This window comes from Rhea americana, unplaced genomic scaffold (genome assembly GCF_003343005.1).
Source record: "Rhea americana isolate MKP2758 unplaced genomic scaffold, rheAme1 scaffold_1, whole genome shotgun sequence".
Lineage (NCBI taxonomy): Eukaryota > Metazoa > Chordata > Aves > Rheiformes > Rheidae > Rhea > Rhea americana.
This window is the reverse complement of record NW_028185038.1, coordinates 13,226,827-13,245,039: the sequence shown is the minus strand read 5'-3', so window position 1 is coordinate 13,245,039 and position 18,213 is coordinate 13,226,827. Positions and strand designations below refer to the sequence as shown.

Here is an 18,213-nt window from a genome sequence, read left to right as displayed (position 1 = left end):
CCCGTGCCCGATGCAGACAACTCCAGGCCGTGGAGGAGGAAAAGGCTCTTTTAAGGTTCGCAGTGCACATTCAACGCGCTCCACAGTTTTCCGGGAGAACGTGGTCATCCTTGAGGGTACCTCGGACCCAGGCGGGCACGGGCAGGAAGCCCGACCATTCAGGCGGCGCTGAGGGAACGCGCCGCTCCTGTGGGCCTCACTGTTATCCGAGCTTCTGAGAAAGGGGCTTTAGGGTTGTTAAAAAAAAAAAATATTTTTTTGGGGGGAAAAAAACCCACTCTGTAATAGCACTTCAGTTGGCATGCTCAAAGGCCAAATAGCGTCAAGGAAAAGAAACCTCATGGGCCTAAACTACACAAAGGAAAATGAAACACAACGGTGAAGGCTACAGAGACCTCTCAGGTGCCAGGAAACACACTCAAACTGTCTGACGATCGATATACGCTGCAGGTAAGACCTTCTAGACTTTTTTTCCCCCCCCTCCTACGTTTTTAAAGTGAATTTAGTGCTGTCGAAAGGTGCAGAAGTGATAGTTTGCGTGGAGGGCCTTGTAAGATCTTTGCCTTAGCCCTGACCTGAAAGGACCAACCCTTCCAAGGCCTAAGAGGTTAGTGCAATTTCTTGATCAATTCACTCATCTTAACTGCTGAGACATCAATCGAGTGCCAGTCAAAAGGAGACTTTTTTTTTTTTAATTGGCGAATATTGTCCCCGAGGGCAGTGGTTGACAAATCACAGCGTGCAAGACCCTCTTCCTGGAAATCAGCAAACTAATATATTTTAAGATTGAGGTGGCAGGGAAAGCTGGAGAAAAAAACCATCAAGGAGAAAACTATCTCCTCGTGCCACCTGCACTACAAAACTCCTCGGGAGCCGTCACACTAGCACCAGGCAGGGGAACTCCAACGCGTTCAAGTAACAGCTTCTCCCTACGGTACGCGAGGAATTTGACACTGCTGGCACAAACCCCACTCAACTGCTTTACTGCTAAATCCAGCAGGGACCTTTTAATTACTGCATATGGCCGTTTGTACCATCCTTCTCTAAACAGAGAAGCAGCTGGAAAAGTTGCAGAACCACAAGAGCAAAGCGGTTCCCCTAGGGAAAGGGTTATTGAGCCCCCAGGCTCGCGCCGGAGGAAGATGCCGTCCCGGTTCCGCGGCCGGGAGGAGCTGCCCCATCGCGTTTTACTTCGCCTCTGCGGAGCTTAAGATGAAACGCTGCTGGCGAGCATACAATCACGTGGGAAAAGTACGGTCGGGAAGGAAAAACCAAGGCAGGAGAATGTCTTCAGTTAGAGTGGATCCCACACTAATTAAATTATGCATTGGATATGGAGGAAAATCATCTTTAATTAAGATGTAAAATAGCGAAACGATCTGGCGTTTTTGTTATTTCAGGTGACAGAGGATATGGATGATACAGATTTGAAGGGAGAACGGTATGGATATCCACGTCTTGCAGTACGCTGAAATTCTCGCACAGGTCTTGCGGTAACGTTATTCGAATGAGAGGATGTTTCTATCTGCTAAAACACTGGCGCAGAATGTACAATTTAAGCAGAAAAATCTGGGTTTGTGTCTACCAGACTATCTGTTGTTGTCTCAAAAAGGTTACCTGAAGGAAGAAAGAGTTTGAAGAAATTACGTTATTATTTTTTTTAACATCCATTCAGTCATTTGTAAAAAAACCATGATGGAAATTATATATTGGAGTTTCTAATTTTAATTTGTGATGGGGCTGAATTGCTGGTATGTATGCCAAAAGTAATTGCTGAATTCCACTTAGAGTATAGCTCAATTGGCTAAAGAAAGCAAATAAAGAGATTTTTTTTAAATCACATTATCTGTGAGCAAAGGTTTTCATAGAAAATATAGTACATGCCACTTCAGATGTAAAGCACTGCATTAGAATATGGCACAAACTGTACTGCAATGCTCACTGCTTTGAAGTATGGTTCTGAAGAAGTTTAAAAAAAAAAGAAAAAAAAAAAAGCACCGCATGAATTTTAAACCTAGAGTACATACTTTGGGATGTTCTTTGGAAAAGACTGAAAAAAACCCCACAGCAGTCTAAATGCATATGGCAGAAGGAAAAAAAAAAAAAAAACAGGTACGCTGTATGATTATATGCCATCTTTTTTAAACCACTTTAAGAATGTATTTTTTCTAAACAGAACAATGAAAGATGGACAGAAGAATTACAACTATAGCACTGAGAACATAGGGCAAATAGGAGACAGACATCAATCAGTGTAAGAAGCAAATACAACCCAATGAAAAGGGAAGACTCACACAATCATGCACTGAAAGGATAAAGATTTATATTACAATAAAGGATTTATATTTAAGGTTTCGAAGAGTTTTTTTTTTTTTTGAAGTTTCATTTTCTTGATATTGTATTTCAAGAGAAAAGGAGACAACCTGTATAGAATTGGATCATTGCTGTTTTCTTATCATTGGTTTCTTTACCAAGAGATTGTTCTCATCTTTTCACAAAGCTGCATCACCCCTAGACCTGAGGATTGGGATGTTGCTTTTTCTGCTCCTTTTAGGGATATCAAAATTCTTTCTCATTCTRATGTTAACCCTAGTGTGGAGAAACTATGTGACCCCTTCAGCACAGTTTTGGTCCAAAGCACAGGTATAAGGAGGGCTCTGTCATGGTCCTGGGCTGCCCATACCATTCTAATGTAATTTTAAAGATGAGGATTCAAGAAAAGGGTTTTGCAGCTGGCTTATATTTGTTTCCACATGCAGAACTGCAGAATTTAGGGATTTTTTTTTTAAACTAAATCCAGATGCTGTTGTAAATTGTAGGTTAAACTAAGAGCCTTTTTTGCAATACCACTAACATAAAAAGATTCAAAAGGCTGGCACATCTTCATTCTGCTAAGATTTATCTGACACCTTTCGGGTTCTTAGATCACCAAGAAACTAATCAGTCTTTCCAGTTACTCCACAGCAATTAGCCTGGGAGCTGTCAGATCTTTCTCAGCTCAGGTTTGAACACAGACTTCAGCTGAAGCAACAGACTGCTAGACCAGCAAATGCCAGTAACTAGGGAAAACCTGGGCTTTGTTCATGTTTGTTAGAGACAATTCTTCTAGTATCTCCTTGGAATTTATCTGCTAATACGCCAAAGTTCCCAGTAAGTTTAACTGCCACTGTTCTTCCAATTCACTTTAAACACTCTTCAATCAACAACTTTCAGAGCAAAGGCACACTTCGCATCTGGGGTGATTCTAAAATGATAGCACAATTTGTGCTTTGAAGTGCTAAAATATAATTGGGCAAGAACGTCTTCCTTCATTTTATGAGGATGTACTAGTGACATCTTTTACAGGAGCAAACAGAACACCTCTGCTCTCCTCAAAGTCCAAGACTTTGTTAGCGCTGGATAAGGAGGCAGCGGATTCAACCTAACCGTAGATACCTATACAACATAACTGAATTAAGAGCACATTCCTCCTGGCATCAACGCAGAGACATCTCTAAACACCGACTTAGCTGATCTCAAATTCTTTCTGGGGAAGCATCCCTTTCCCCACCAACTATGAAGAGGGCTGAGAGCAGCTACGCTTTAACTGAGCCTTAGGTGTCAGCCATAGGCTGTAAGCTGAAAAGGTGTAGGTTGCAGAATTTCAGCATTAATATTCCACGTGTGCCCAGATCTTGTTCAAAACATTGCCAGGGGCATGGGCAGGGTTGACTGAGCAGAAATGGCAGATCAAATGCATCTGAGGTTTTTGTCGTCGTCCCCCGCCCCTTAATGCTTACTATTGATTCAATTTATTCATTCATTCTGGGCTTTTTCACTTCACAAGTTTGTTGAATCCTTGAAGACTAAGTCAGTAACCATCTGATGTCTGTCATAAAYGGATTCAGCACCCCACTTTTTCTCCAGTCTTCTGCAAGACTCTCCTTGAGCCATCTGATTCCATCTGGTTTTATTCTACCAACACACTAGGTTAACCACTGATCATTCCTGATTTATCTTATAACAGCTCCTGCAGACGTTATGTACGATCAAGGCCCGTTGCACCAGGCACTGTACAAACACACAGTAAGAGACACTCTTCTCCAAAGAATTTTCAAGCTAAATAGAAAAGACAGCTGAATAGACCACACTAAGGCTCCTTTAAATGATCCATCAGTAACAGCCCCTTATAAAAGCAGCTGCACTAAGACAGGGAAAGACCTCTGCAGAAGTTACATTCCACCTCTTTTGCTACAATCCTTGATAGAAAGCGTCTGTATTTTGGCTCTCTATCATAATTACTGTCATTATGCTGTCTGTATATCACTTTAAATGATTTGCTTCCAAGAACAGTATGATATTACACTGATACATTCTATAAAGAGGCTCTTGCACATATATAATAATGGGTGTGAGTCAAATGCTTGGCTTACAGCCTGTGAACATCACYTCCCCCACCAATGCAAATTGCAGCAGGGTTTATTTAGGAATCTTTCCACAGATAGCACGCAGAAGTGTACATTGCAAAAGAAATATTTCAGCTGAAGACTTGTGCGTACGCACAGATGCTCAAAAGGTGTGTGAGCGGTAGGACTACAACGGCAGCGCTCTTCTGCGGAATGGAAAGGGAGTCTTTGTTTCCATCAATAACACAAGATGCAAGTGGTAACTACAGAAACTGTGCTCAGAGAAAAGCACAACAACCCGATAATTCTGCTCCTTAATACGATTACTAAAGCACTGAAAAGATAGCACCACGTCGCATTAGCAACCTTTATTAGGGTTCGCTTTCAATACAATTGCTTCCCTCGCTGATAAAAGAGACAAACAGGATGTCACTTGGAAGAGACCTTTCAAACCAGAGCTTCCTGCATCTATTATCATACTACTACCCTGAAACATTCAGCGGCTAGCCAAGAAAGCAGCCCGGCGGCTCACAGCAAGCGCGTGCTCCCAGCCCCCACTGGGCCCATGCCAGAACAAGACTATAGCTGCTTGTCCTCACAACTGCCTCGCTGGTCCTACTCCTTAGTAACTGCACGTGCGCCGACAGCAGGGTTTCAACCAACGGGCTCTGCTGCCGGCAGCTGCYGCTCCAGCCCCAATGCAACAGCACCCATGTACGGAGGACCCTTCTCCGGCCCTTGCTAAGGGACATCAGGAAGCAACTCTGCCGAGACAGATGCTGCGATGCTACCRTCCCCACCACCCCGGAGCCTCCAGGTACTGGGTCAGGCACTGAGCAACCAGTAATGTCCTGTTCTTCTCAGGAATTGCTAAGCCATGTTTCTATTTGTCTGCTACAGATTCTCCCTCCTTTTTCTTGGACCTTGGGCACATTAAGCTGCATCTCAGTGAAATTACAAATGCAGGGAGACAGTCGTCTACRTAGATTCTGACCCTGCTGCATTTTCAGAGAACGGGAGCTCAGCTCCTACCACCACGGCATGTATTGATGAACTGACTTTTAACAAGAGGGTGCTCCAAAGGTTGGTCTCAGCTTATCTTAATTTCAGCATTGCACACAACAGTGTGCAGAAATTTCATTTCCTAGTYCACACCACTGCATAGCTGTGCTCCTGCTTAACAACTGTTAGGCTTCGAGGCAAGGTGGCTGTACTTCAAGACACACGTAAAACAACATTTAACTATCACATAAATCTGCAATCCTTCTGTAAATCCAAGATATTATTGCTAATATCTTGGACAATGGAAAAGAGGCTGTAACATAACTTATTGTGTCTGTCCCTGACAATTATTGGGTTAAGATTCTGAAAACTCCCAGAAATACTGGGGATGAGTGCAAGTTACTGTATGTAATATGATGAGTCACTTACTTGTCTTGTTACCTTAGCTGCTACTGTGAAACTTGAAGGAGAAATTGTAAAATTCTCATGCATTTCTTTCTTTTTATTTATTCATTTAAATACAGGATATCCAAAACTTAGCTGGGTCCTCTGTGCAATTATCCAACTGCATATGGCATGCCAGGATTATTGAAAAATACTTCTGTGCAATAAATACACACACTGGAAGCTGATAAAAATTTTAATGCATTTTACCTGTTTGTAGTAAAGAAATGTCCGGCTTCTCATCACAGTCAGTTGCCTCTGCTGATTACAAATATAAACAAGAAATCTCATTACTTTTACTGAACACAGGAATGCGATTAAAAATCTGCATACTACAGAGTGATTTTGCATTTTCTATCTACTTTCCTCACCTGCAATACGCTAGTGTTCAGTTAAAAAGTCACTCCTTGGAGGAAAAGGTCATACAATAAAAACGCAAACTTAGAAGAAGAAGTTTTGTATTAATAAGCAGTAATAGGCTGGAGTAGTATCTGCTCCCTTTAAGGTTTCAGACCATCCGGTTGATAAAAGGAGTTGGGATCATTTTATAAAATTAAACAAGAAAAGTCCCATTTGTTAAACCAGCCCTGGTGGTCCTTCGAGGAAGAGCCTCAAAAGCTGGTAGTCCATGCTCCAACAACTGCCAGCACCAAATGCCAAAGCAGAAACTGTGAATACTCCCATTTCTGACTCGTGCACCCAAACTTCCTGTGACCACAGGAGAGTTCATTCTGAGAGGGACAGATTTGCAAAGGCAGAATGTGTTCAAAGATGCAGGTGGGCACCCAGTATAATTACAACAGCACATAACTGCYCAGCTACATAGGCAATTACAGTGTATATATACACACATGCTTTCAACCCACAGCTTATGCAAGCTCATTTGACTTAATTTAGCCCACGGTGAAGGAAGGCTAAAAACCTAATTTGTTCATCTCATATTTGCCACAGGCCAAGGGTATGCATAAAGATGGTTAATTTGGCTCAGTTGATGTGCAGTAACTTGTTAAGACTGCGGTACCCTGGAGAGCGAGTTTGAACCCCGACTAAGTTATAGACATCTAACAGAAATCTGGTGCCCAACCCACACAAGCCCTGTTCAAAATCCTATTTCCTGTGTGCTTTGGCACCTCGGCATTGAATTTAAGACCTTTAAAATACAATGAGATCTTCAAGAGTACTTAAGCAAATTAAGTGTGGTCATAAAGGAACAGGCAGGTATGTCCATTACATTATACATGTTCAGTGTGGTGGATATACACCTACTCACAAATACACACATTCACTCATTGCACAATACCCATAAACGTCAAATCTGTTAAGGCTATAGATAAATTRAGCAACTCAGTTCAGCTCACACTTGAAACTAAACTGACTGTTCTGATAATCTTTGACATAGCCCTACATGCAAGGATGTTGAGATGCTGCCTTTATGAGGATATCATAAGAAGAACTAATCCAACTGCTGGTCTACATCAGTTTCCAGCTTCCAACTACTCTTGGCTATTTGTCCTTAGACCAAGAGGTTGAATTCTCTCCCACTTCCCACTTTATGCCTGCTTAATTTTTATCTGTATGCTCTGTAGTGAGTTCTGTGAAACAAGTTGGATTAAAAAAAAAGAAAAAGAAAAAAAAGCCAACAGCCCCCCCCCGCAACCAACCAACAGCCGCCAGTACAAAACAGCTCTCCTCCCACAAAAAGTTTAAATCAGGAGCACTGACAAGCACAGCCATGAAACTGCAGGTTAGTCTGAAATGTACCTTGAACCAATACCCTTTCTCCACTTCCTATAAGAATGTTTCTGAGCAGAAACAAAATAGGTGCTCAGTACAGCTTATTGTAAAAACCTTTTTTGGAAGAACCAGATGGCTCACTAAATGAGACGAGATTACATGATTCTCTACCTCTAGATTAGGTTTGAATCTGGATCAGACTAACACTGATGAAAAGAATGGATAAGCAAAGGAGGAGACAGCATGGTGGTATGAGCAGCTGAGAACCATCCAACAGGACATACACCATTTAAAACTGCAGTGACAGTCCGAGACTAACTTCTAGCTATCTTATGAAGACCTACCTGCACCAAGAGATGCTGTGGCATAGCCATCCAGCATGCAAGAGAGGAAGCTATAATTGGTCCCATGGGTTGAAGAGACACAAGCTATGAAAAATCAGGGAAGCCATATATTAGTCCTGGTAATGGTCTGGAAAGATTCCTCCTCACAGGCCCTTGGGGGGCCTCTCAGGCCAATCAAGGGACAGGTTTTCTGAAAGTCTCAGCAGAGACTCTTGAAGTCACTCTAGAGATGTGGTTACCCTTCTACCTAATGGCTCTTCTTATCCCTTGGTAAAACTGAACTTAGTGGAAGGTAGAAATACAGAAAGAAACAAGTGGAAGCTAGGATGCACTTGGCTTTCAAAAAATAAAGAGTCCAAATTTGCAGAACCAGCTTTGTTGATGACAAAATTAGTTACCTAGCTATTTAGTTACCTCGCTATTTTAACCCAGCAGAAGACTGAGATGCTGCTTAAAGATGAAGTCTTGCTCCCCTCCAATTATTTCAGTCCCATTCCTCATGGCAGCACAAACATTCATGCTGTCACAGGGACTGGATATTGCTAAAAACTGACAGCATGGCCACATTAATGCTTGTGCCAGTGCCAGAAAAGGAGTGGGAAAAAAGATGCATGGAGAGCCTATTCACTCTTCTCAGTAGCTGCCTGAATTCGTTCCATGCAACTGGATGAGTAACCATAGCTTCAGGGGAAGTATGACCAGCAAAGCTCCCGCTCACAAATGCATGATAAACACCTTGACCTCCCAACATGGATGTAAATCAGCATCTTTTCACGTTCCATTCCAAACAGGAAAGAAAGTTTGCCTTCAACAACCACACCCACAGATAGCCAGCCAAACTCTACTTGTCTTAAGCCAACTTGCAAGACAAGGCAAGCAGGAATAGATTCTACTGTGGGAATTCTGCACCTCTCTATCCTCTGCTTAGATAAAGCTCAGTAGGTCTTGCAAAACAATCCTAGTAGTCATTTCCTTAGAGGGTTCTCCCTCCCCCAGCCCCAAAATTGATCAGCTTATTAAGTACGTAAGTTCATCTGTGAAGCATACACCTACTGTCTTTTCCCTTAAACAGAAGTACATGTATGCTCAAGACTGGAAAAGTTAGCACAGCAGTTACTCATTTTAATATTGCTATCTTTACCTAAGTAAGACACTGGCCACAAAAGCACTATACCACATCTCACACTCCTACATCCATACACCCTACATCCTTTCTGGCCTTGTGTCTATTGCTAAACAAAACTCAACCTGATCTAGAATCTGTTGTCTTGCAAGACATAGATAATATATCAAAAGCATAAACCAGGGAAATAAGAAGTATGAGGAGAAATAGAATGGGAAGAAGAAAATCATACAAGACAACAAAAGCAGAAGTTTGAATAAGGATGTGGAGAAAAGGCATATTCCAGAAAGAACATAAGTRTTTTTTTCTTCCTTTGTTCCTACTACTTTACATTGCAACAAGGTAATGTTAAGGAGCAGTTTAAGGATGTAACGTCATGGCACGTAATTTATTTAAATTAATCCAGCCTGAAAAGTTTCAGCATGTTTTCTAACATTGCTGTATTTTCCTTTATTGAGTACGGCAATCAAAAGCTTCCAGGTTACGTACAATGTAATTACTTTGCATGAACAGCTCTTACCCTCTGTACTTCAGGAGTATTAGTCATACAGTATCAGCTTTCCTGTCTAAGCAATGGGCAGCCATTATAGAATAATGGCTTTTATGCTCTTCAAAACATAAAAAGAGAGGAAGAACTTACTGCAAGAGATGTAGCCCCTGACCYGTTACTTATTAACGGATGAAGAGTTGAGTAATCAAAAGGCTTGGATACAATGTCTAACGAAGAGGCGACATGAAGAGCAAGTCCGTTCCTTCTGATTCTACCCATCTCAGATCTCTATGCCAATGGTCATCTGTCTCTTTCTGTTGCCACTGGCAGGGCCACCAGTCACCTACTCATATTCTCTTTGCAGGGTGAAAGGACTATGCCATAGGAAACACTGCTGCTCAGAGTAGTGGTAAATTGCSATGCCGTTTGCATTGTAATTCACCCTGCTTTAAGAGAGGAAACCTATGCATATGCCTTTTCCTTCGACTTCTTCCTATCCAGGGCCACTTTGCATCCCATTCCAGCAGTCAAGAGGGCTCAGCTTCTCTGCTGGGACAAGACAGATGTGGCACGAGGAAGCTATGACCCAGCACGCTGTGCTGCTGGCATGAGATGGGACCCACAGTCAAGGCTGAAAAATATTATCATACTATTTAATTTTAATTATAACATCTGTTTGTAACATTAACCTCACAGTCTCTTTTCCCCTTTGTGACAGTCAACTTGTGAAATTTTGAAAAGACTGAACAAGGCCAATAAAAATTTAATGGTAGTGACAGCTTTATTCTCAGATCTAACAACTAAAAAAAAACCCACCCAAGTCTCAGATCTCAGGCAATAATCTGAAAGAACTAAGAAAAGCAAAAGCAAAATAAATAAATTAAAAAAGAATACTTCCAGTTATGAAAAATATTGTCACGGATTCAAAACTTAAATGAATTTCTATTTGGCTTAGGATAACAACCCTTCAAAATCTACACGAGGGAACTATTTTCTAGAAAGCAGAATTTTAAAGTGTTTTTTTGATTAGCTTTCCAAGTTAGGAGCTTTTCTGTCCCTAATTCCAGGAGATGAGCCAAACATGATAAATAAGGCAACAATGGACAGCCTCTATGATCCAGTGATCATAATTTCATTTAATCTGGAAATATTCAGGAAAGCAAGCTCTACAGAAAGAGGTACAATAAACAGATCCACCCCACTCATTTGCTGTGATTCTCTGAAATTATTAGTATCACTGAAAGCGAGAGCAGGATTTACATTATCAGACTGAAATACTGTTTCACAGGAGAAAGTATAGAGGGCTGCTCATGAATGCAGTGTCTTACAGCCTGGTCTGAAAGAAGAACTAATCAGAGAATGGACTAACTGGCTCAGAGGAAGGCAAGCAGAATAGAAAGCCTGCCCCTTGTCTCATAAATACTCCTGCAGTTAAAATTTAGCTCAGCTCAGTGGTGACTAAAACATTGTTTTGTGGCTTCCGTGAAATGCTACTGAATAGTCTGCACTGGATCATCTTAAGCTTTTTCTATATAAAGCCTGTGCATCAAAATAAACTAGAAAYTGATTTAGATAAATCCATGTGACCCACTAGCAGGGAGGCATATTGGTTTTAAAAAGTCTCAGATCAGTTTAGCTTAATTTTGATTCAGCTTTGATCTTTGGGCACCCTGGCCTATACCCACAAACTTGGACAAAACTAAGAATGGTTTTGGAGTACAGGAGTCAGCATGTGCTCAGGAGGGCTGAACCTCTTGTCCACATGCCACACACAAACTGGATGAGCTCAACAGCCACAACCGAATCCCACACAACCTGGAGGTCAAAAGCATGTCCTGAGAGGGGGGAGATATGAACCAAAGCATTCAAAAGCAGAGGAGGGATTTAAACCCCCATTCCCATAGTCCGTAACAGTGCTCAAAGCAATACATTGTTGTCCACATGTAGAAGAGGGCAAAAGGGAATCAATAYTTTCTTCTCTTGGCATTTTGCAAAACAAATCTGACTGATCCCTTAGCTCAAGGACAGGACTCAGAGTTGTGAACTCCCAAGGGCTGGAGAAGCCCAACAAGCCAAGGCAAACAGGACTGAGGTCCCACCTAGCTTCTCAGCACATCCAATTATCTAACTTGAGGGCGGTTCCTGCTCAGCGCTCACTCTGGTGGATCTCCTTCTCAGTTACTGCTCCCCATGCACAGTACTGAAGGACTGCAGGTATTTAGGTGATGGGCTGTGATTCCATCAGTACCAGGTTCTCAAAAGCTAAGTTTTGCAACCTGGAACAGGTGTGACACCTTTTTACCAAAGCACTCCAAACCTGCTTTCTCCTCTGCTCTCTCCTCCCCTACTGCTCTAAGCTACATACAGATTTAACAATTTTAGTAAGGTTTCACAATGAATAGAACTGGTTTAAACTCTCAGCACAGTGAGGCTTACATTAGGACAAAACCGTGGAGGGTTATGAGATTGTGCTAGCAAACACTGCAACATCCTTCCCTTGGTCCTATACACCTTCCTAGGCACCTGTCAACAGCCTCTGTTAGAAACAAGATATGGGACTGGATGAATCTTTGGTCTGATTAGTACAGCTCTATGACCCTCCTATCAGAAACCCTGGACCATTACACACAAGTACTAATGGATCTTGTTTCAACAAGATGTTACTGCAGCCAACTGTTATGCTCCTGCCTCTCTGCCATTCCTGACTGCTTTACTGTCACAAAGGCCATGGATGTGAACACTACTCCTTCGCTTCAGTGCAAGGTCAAGGCAGGTTAGTTTAAGCCATCAGTGAAGATGGTTGGAGTTAATGTGGTTGAGCTTGCTCAACACTGAGTGCCCCATGATCAACTGCGGCAGCTCAGCTACAGAAGCAGGAACCTCTGAGCGGCAGACAGTAATATGCAGATGGCCATGGTGGTATTTTCAATCACTCCTGCGAGATCTGAAAGAACACACCGGTCTGTGGCCTGGCAGAAAGAAAGTGAGGCACTTCAGGAAATGGCCAGTAAACTAGACAACACAAAAGGGACAACCTTTCTAGCAATGCAGTTATCATGTAATTATTTTAGTAAATTCAGGGACTGCTAGGTATATTCCTGTTTGCTGCTCATCCATGTACTAGGTTGATGGGTTCGCTTCGCTCTGTGGCCTGAGACAGATATTGGAGCCCATCTCATTCAGCCACACTACATTCAGCTTCACTTATTATTTTCATTCTTTTGCGAGCTTAGAGACAATAACCGCTGCTTAGATCTCCCTTCCTGGGAAAGGACCAGAGATGGAAGCGGTCCCATTTAAAAGGCAAAAATCAGAATGTCATTGTCATTTTAATTAATATCCTGCAGAGGCATCAAGAAACGCATATAAGAAAAGGATGAAAGAAAATAAAAATCAAAACAAAATTAGGTCAATCCTCTTTCCCAGGGGGTCTTGTGCAGACAAGCCAGGGACCGGGTGTTCCCCACACCCTGGATTGCACTCTTCACCCTACTGAAGCCTGACATCACAGGGCCATTCTTCCACTCTGGGAGGGACAGACAGCCTTCAGAGCAGGGAGAAAGCAGTCCTGTTGTACAACACCAGTAATCTGACACTGTCTTTAACAAGATTATCTTGTATCCCTCTTCTCCCTCCCCCAATGCATACAAGAAACCCTTTTTAAGGCTAGTGCTTGTTTGCTGCTCTGCTCAGGGAAGCTTACGCTTCTGCTAGACTGCACTTTTTTCTCCACATTACTTCTGTCTCTGGGTGTTCCACTTTTTTTTTCTTTTTTTCCCCCTCCCAGTCTTACACTTTTCCCTCTTGGTATTAATTGAAACTGTGGATAACGATTTCAGATGCCAGTCTTGGTGTATGTTTCAGAGACACAGCTTTGGACAGAAAACATGGGCTCTCTGATTCAGAGAGAAGTGGTTTGTTCCTTTGCTGCRGTCTAGCTCATCCCTGCTTAGCCAGCTGGGCCACTGGAAACCTCTGGGGAGCCATCAGGTTTCTCATTCTTTAAACTAGCAGATATTAACAAGCACTTAATTGTAGTGAAGGACAGCAGGGAAGAGGGGAAAAGGCAGGCAGCTACATACAGTAATAGTGAAGGAACATGTTTAAGGATAGTGGCACAGGTAATGCCCAAGAGTGTCAAATGCTGCATGGGTGAGATGGACAGGAAATCTCACCGTGAGAAACCCTCGAGAAAACACTAGGAGGGGAAGCGTAAGTGAAGCCCTGTATAAAGGAAACCCCTTGTAGGATAGCAGACATTAAGATGAGGAGGAGAATAGTTAGGTTTATAAGGTAATTACATGTCTCCTGTACAGCGATACTGCCTTCTGATTCCCAAGATTTCTGCAGGGGATTTCGAGACTGCACATTGCTGCTCACGGCTGGAACTGGTCGTTCACAAGCAAAGCAATGCAGCTCCACGCTGTCAGCACAAAAGCTTAGCGCTGTGCCTTCACTGTGGAGCTAACTCTCTGCCAGGCGGGTCCGAGGTCCGAGCACGCACATTATGTGGCCCAAGCTGAGCAGCTTTACTGCAAATCTCTGCCTAAATATCTGTTACTCGCTGCTGGCATGCTCACTCCTATGCGTTGCTAAGACCTCAGAGGCACAAGCAGGGTTTTTTTTTCAGCTGCAGTGATGCCAATTCTTTCACGAGGAGYTGTGAGAAAACTTATCCATCCTTCCAGACCCATATGGTACAGAAGGAAAGGTGATTTAGGTTATGTCCTAACAGTAAAGTGAGTGGCTTATCATACAAAATAACAAAATTTAATGTCTTTAACCTACAGTCTTGGCTGGGAAAGCTACTTTCCATCAAATTTCATCAAACACTGGGAARAAATTTTGGGTGCTCATGGAAAGTGGTTAGAGGCAACCAYTGAGGAAAAAAAGTCTGATTTAACTTGGCTGCAAAGACAGCTCCTAAACTTATTATTCCAAACAAAAGGAAATATTGCATTTAACATTTCAGTAGAAAATTGCTAAAAACTTAAGAGGTTCAATTTTCAAAGACTGTACATACACAACTCTAATTACAGCCAACAAGAAAATCACTTCCGTGGATAAAAAGGCGCTAAGACTTTAATTTTACATCTTATTCCTTATTTTTTTTAATACATACCTGAGCCTCTTTTTAATCGTCTTCTTGCCAGTTTAATTTGATCCTGAAGAATCTGGACCCAGTCCCTAGGACCAGGAAGTTTATCCACATGGTTAGCAGTGCAGTATTTTTCTGTAAAGACTGAAACAAAAAAATACCATCTTTTCTTAAATGTGCCACTGGAACTGAGAAAAGGAGGCAGAAGAGGATTAAGAAAAAAAAAAAAAAAAAAAAAAAACTTTACCAAAATACAACTTTTAAATGGCCTAAGACAGTAAGAACAAGGTCTGACTCAGTGCCTTACATGTTTATTATTCAAAAGTCATGTTGGCATATAAACACCACAGTAATACCACAGTTACTACTTACCAAGCTTGTACTAGAGAAAATGTCTACACTTTTTGTCTTAMATTCATGAATTTCACACACACACACAMAAAAAAAAATCACAGAAAAATAGCAGTGTACTTTGAACACCAGCAGCAGTGTACTTTGAAAAGTAGCAGTGTACTTGCAGTCTCCAGATGTCACAGATACTTATAAATGATGCCTTACATATGATAAAAGCAGAGAAATGAAGATCTCCCAGTTATTCTATTTTCAGAATTGTYTCTAGTGCAACAAGAGCAAGCAAACTGAGGAAAAAAAATCAAGTCCTACCACGGCAGAAATCTACACAGTTATTACACTGCCAAACTAGATGAAATAGATTTTTTWWAAAAAGCTTTTTAAAAAAGCCATTCCTGAGAAAAATAAGTATCATTTAGGTCCAAATTTATATKTTGTAAACATAGTACATAGAAGATCAACACTGCTGTTTAAATCCATTCACAAAAGAAAATTCTGTGCCATACTTAGAGCAAACCTAACAATGTCCTACTGAAAATATGAAATTATAAATTGAGTGAAACTGATGCAATTGATTTTCATCATGCAACTGAGAGGTGTGTGAAAAGTAAACAAGAGYAGAAATAGAAAAAATATTACTGTTAGTATTGCTATCGTAGCCTTGGTCAGAGGTCTCAGAACCCAGTGTCCAATTATGACAGGCAAACAAAGAAAAAAAAACGGTCCCAGCTCCAAGAAYGTGCAATCTTTGAAAAGAAATGTCACACAAATGGTGTGAGGAAGCACTCAAGAAACAGTGACAACTTTGGTATTTTTAAACACACACGCTTTCGAAACAACTAGCTGATAGGTATAAAGGGTCCAAAAAGTAGTTGCACCCTCCAAATTCTTTACATTTTTGCAGCTTAAGAACACTTTCCTCTGCAATCTGCTTGGCAAGGACATAAGACCAACTGTCATGGTTTCCCAGAGAAGTTAGGTTAGCTCCAGACATTCCCGTTTCTGATTTTCAACAACTACAGGATCTTTGGAGGTAGAAATAATCTCTCTCTTCTGAATTCACACAGTGCACACAACGGGAACCCGACCAATGCCTTACACCTCTACTTCCGWAACGCAGCACTAATCCACGTTTGTGACCAGGGTCTAGGAGGCAATCGGTGGCACAAGGCCATGTCCAGGCCACCAACGGCAAATCAGGCACTTGGGAACTACACCTACCTCYCTCTGCTGCCTGCACAGGAAACCAGGCTGGCGGCCGTGGAGAATAGATTCATTAACTTGCTCTTCTCTTGAATTAGTATCAATTAAAGTATATATCTTTGATTTTTTTAAACATCCCTGTATCAATTTTTCTTGTTTGACAGTGTCATTCCCTTTCTTTTTCTCTCCTCAGTTCTGAGAGAAAGCCTGATGCGACTCGCAAGGGAAACCAATTACACAGGAAAACAACGGATTCAATGAGTACCACAGCATATCCAAGGTCAAAAGACAGAATTTCTCCCTAGATAATCATCCTGTGGTAGAAGTGTTAAATTACTTGTAAAGATGGCAGTTAAAATGTTTTTAGTCAGGAAGAGTAATTTTCCAGCAAACAGTCTCTCCTTTAAGTTCTCTGCTAATTTCTGTTGTGAATGTAGCCTTTTCTCCACTTCTGTATCTCTGTTGTGGAGCAGGACTGATGTACTGCTAAAGAATATCTGGGTACGTGGTGGAGAAATATCCTAACGAAATAATGCAAACAACATGATGTTGTTCTCATGGAGATTTCATACTGGCTCTGTCATTTCTCCGAATAAATGAAACCACAGTGTCCTACAGTCCAGCTCTTTGGATGAAATATGGGTGCTATTGGAGTCAGGCTGAGCAAAGACCAACAGTGCATCAACCCTTGGCACCTTATTCCACCACAGCTTTCACAGATGGTCTCCTTTACGAAGCTAATGGAGATCATGTACTAGCACTTGGGCAATATTAGCAATGTCAATAAAGATCACTGTTACTGTTAGTACTGTACCACTGTACCAGTGGTACCTCATAGTACCATCACATATAAAAGTTAGCTGTTGAAGTTGAAACTTCCTCCTTTTCTTCCCCCAGGGTCAAGGGAAGTGGCTAAACAAAGTCTGCCAAAAACCCTGTAAGATGTATCAGGACTAAGATATGACAACAACACACACTTTATCAGAGAATCACACAGGTTGAAAGGGACTGCTGGAGGTCTCTATGTCCACACTCCTGCTTAAAGCAGGGCAATGAGATCATCCTGCTCAGGGCAATGTCCAGTTGAGTTCTGAATATCTCCAAGGATGGAGATCTCTCAGCCTCTCTGGGCCCTGTTCTAGTGTTTGACCACYGTCACGTTGAAAAGTTTTTCTTGATCTTGAGGTGAAGTTTTCCATGCTCTAGTTTGTGTCCCCTGCCACTTGTTTTATCTCTGTGCACCTCTGAGAAGAGTCTGACTCCGTCAGCAGCAAAGGTGCTTTCTAGCCAGCCAGGTTGCAGGCTCTCCTGCTGCACGAGGTTAGTCCACACCAGGTACYAGACTCTACATATGCCTTTGCTGAACTTCAAAGAGGTGCCTGCCAGCCCATTTCTCCTGCCTGTTAAAGTCTTTCTAAATGGCAGTCCTGCCCTCCAGCATATGGACCCCTCCACCATTTGCTCTCATCTGCAAGCCCAAAAGGGCACTCTATGGCATCATCCAGGTTGCTGATGAAGATGTTAAATAGTATTGGCCTCGTTAGTGATCCCTGAGAGATGCTACTGGTAACAGAGTACCAGACAGACTTTGTACTGCTGATTACAACCCTTCAAGTCTGGTGGTCCAGTCAATTTTTCACCTACTTTATTTGTCCACTTATGTAATCCACAAACCATCAATTACGCAGTAAGGAGACTATGGAAGATTACGTCAAAGGCCTTGCTAAAGTCAAGAGCTCACTGCTCTCCCCTCACCCACAGGGCCAATCACCTCATCACAGAATGCACTTGACATATTCAAGCACAACTTGCCCTCAATAAAACCTTGTTGGCTGTTGTCAATCACCTTTTTGTCTTTCATGTGCTTGGAAATAGCTGTCAAGAGCATTTGCTGACAACCCTCTGAAGAACTGAGGTGAGGCTGCCTGGCTTATAGCGACCCTCGATCCTCCCTGCCCTTCCTGAAGACGTGTCTTTTACCTTCCCCCATCACCACAACTTTTCAAAGATCATAGAGAGCAACCTCGCAATAGGAGTGA

At 42.1% G+C, this 18,213-nt stretch overlaps 1 protein-coding gene across 3 annotated transcripts in view; it reads right to left on the bottom strand.

Annotated features, from left to right (window-relative positions):
* Positions 1-1,332: 1,332 nt before the first annotated feature.
* The window catches only part of BEND7 (BEN domain containing 7), a 46,093-nt gene continuing 29,212 nt past the window's right edge, over positions 1,333-18,213 (bottom strand). For 2 of the 3 annotated variants that reach the window (XM_085299126.1, XM_085299140.1), the window contains exons 7-9: positions 14,645-14,764; positions 6,042-6,092; positions 1,333-1,617 (exon numbers count right to left, since the gene is read on the bottom strand). In XM_085299126.1, the coding sequence (XP_085155252.1) occupies positions 1,556-1,617; positions 6,042-6,092; positions 14,645-14,764 (233 nt within the window). In that variant the 3' untranslated portion in view covers positions 1,333-1,555. The remainder of the gene's footprint in view (positions 1,618-6,041; positions 6,093-14,644; positions 14,765-18,213) is intronic. The other variant, XM_085299133.1, reaches the window with a different exon arrangement.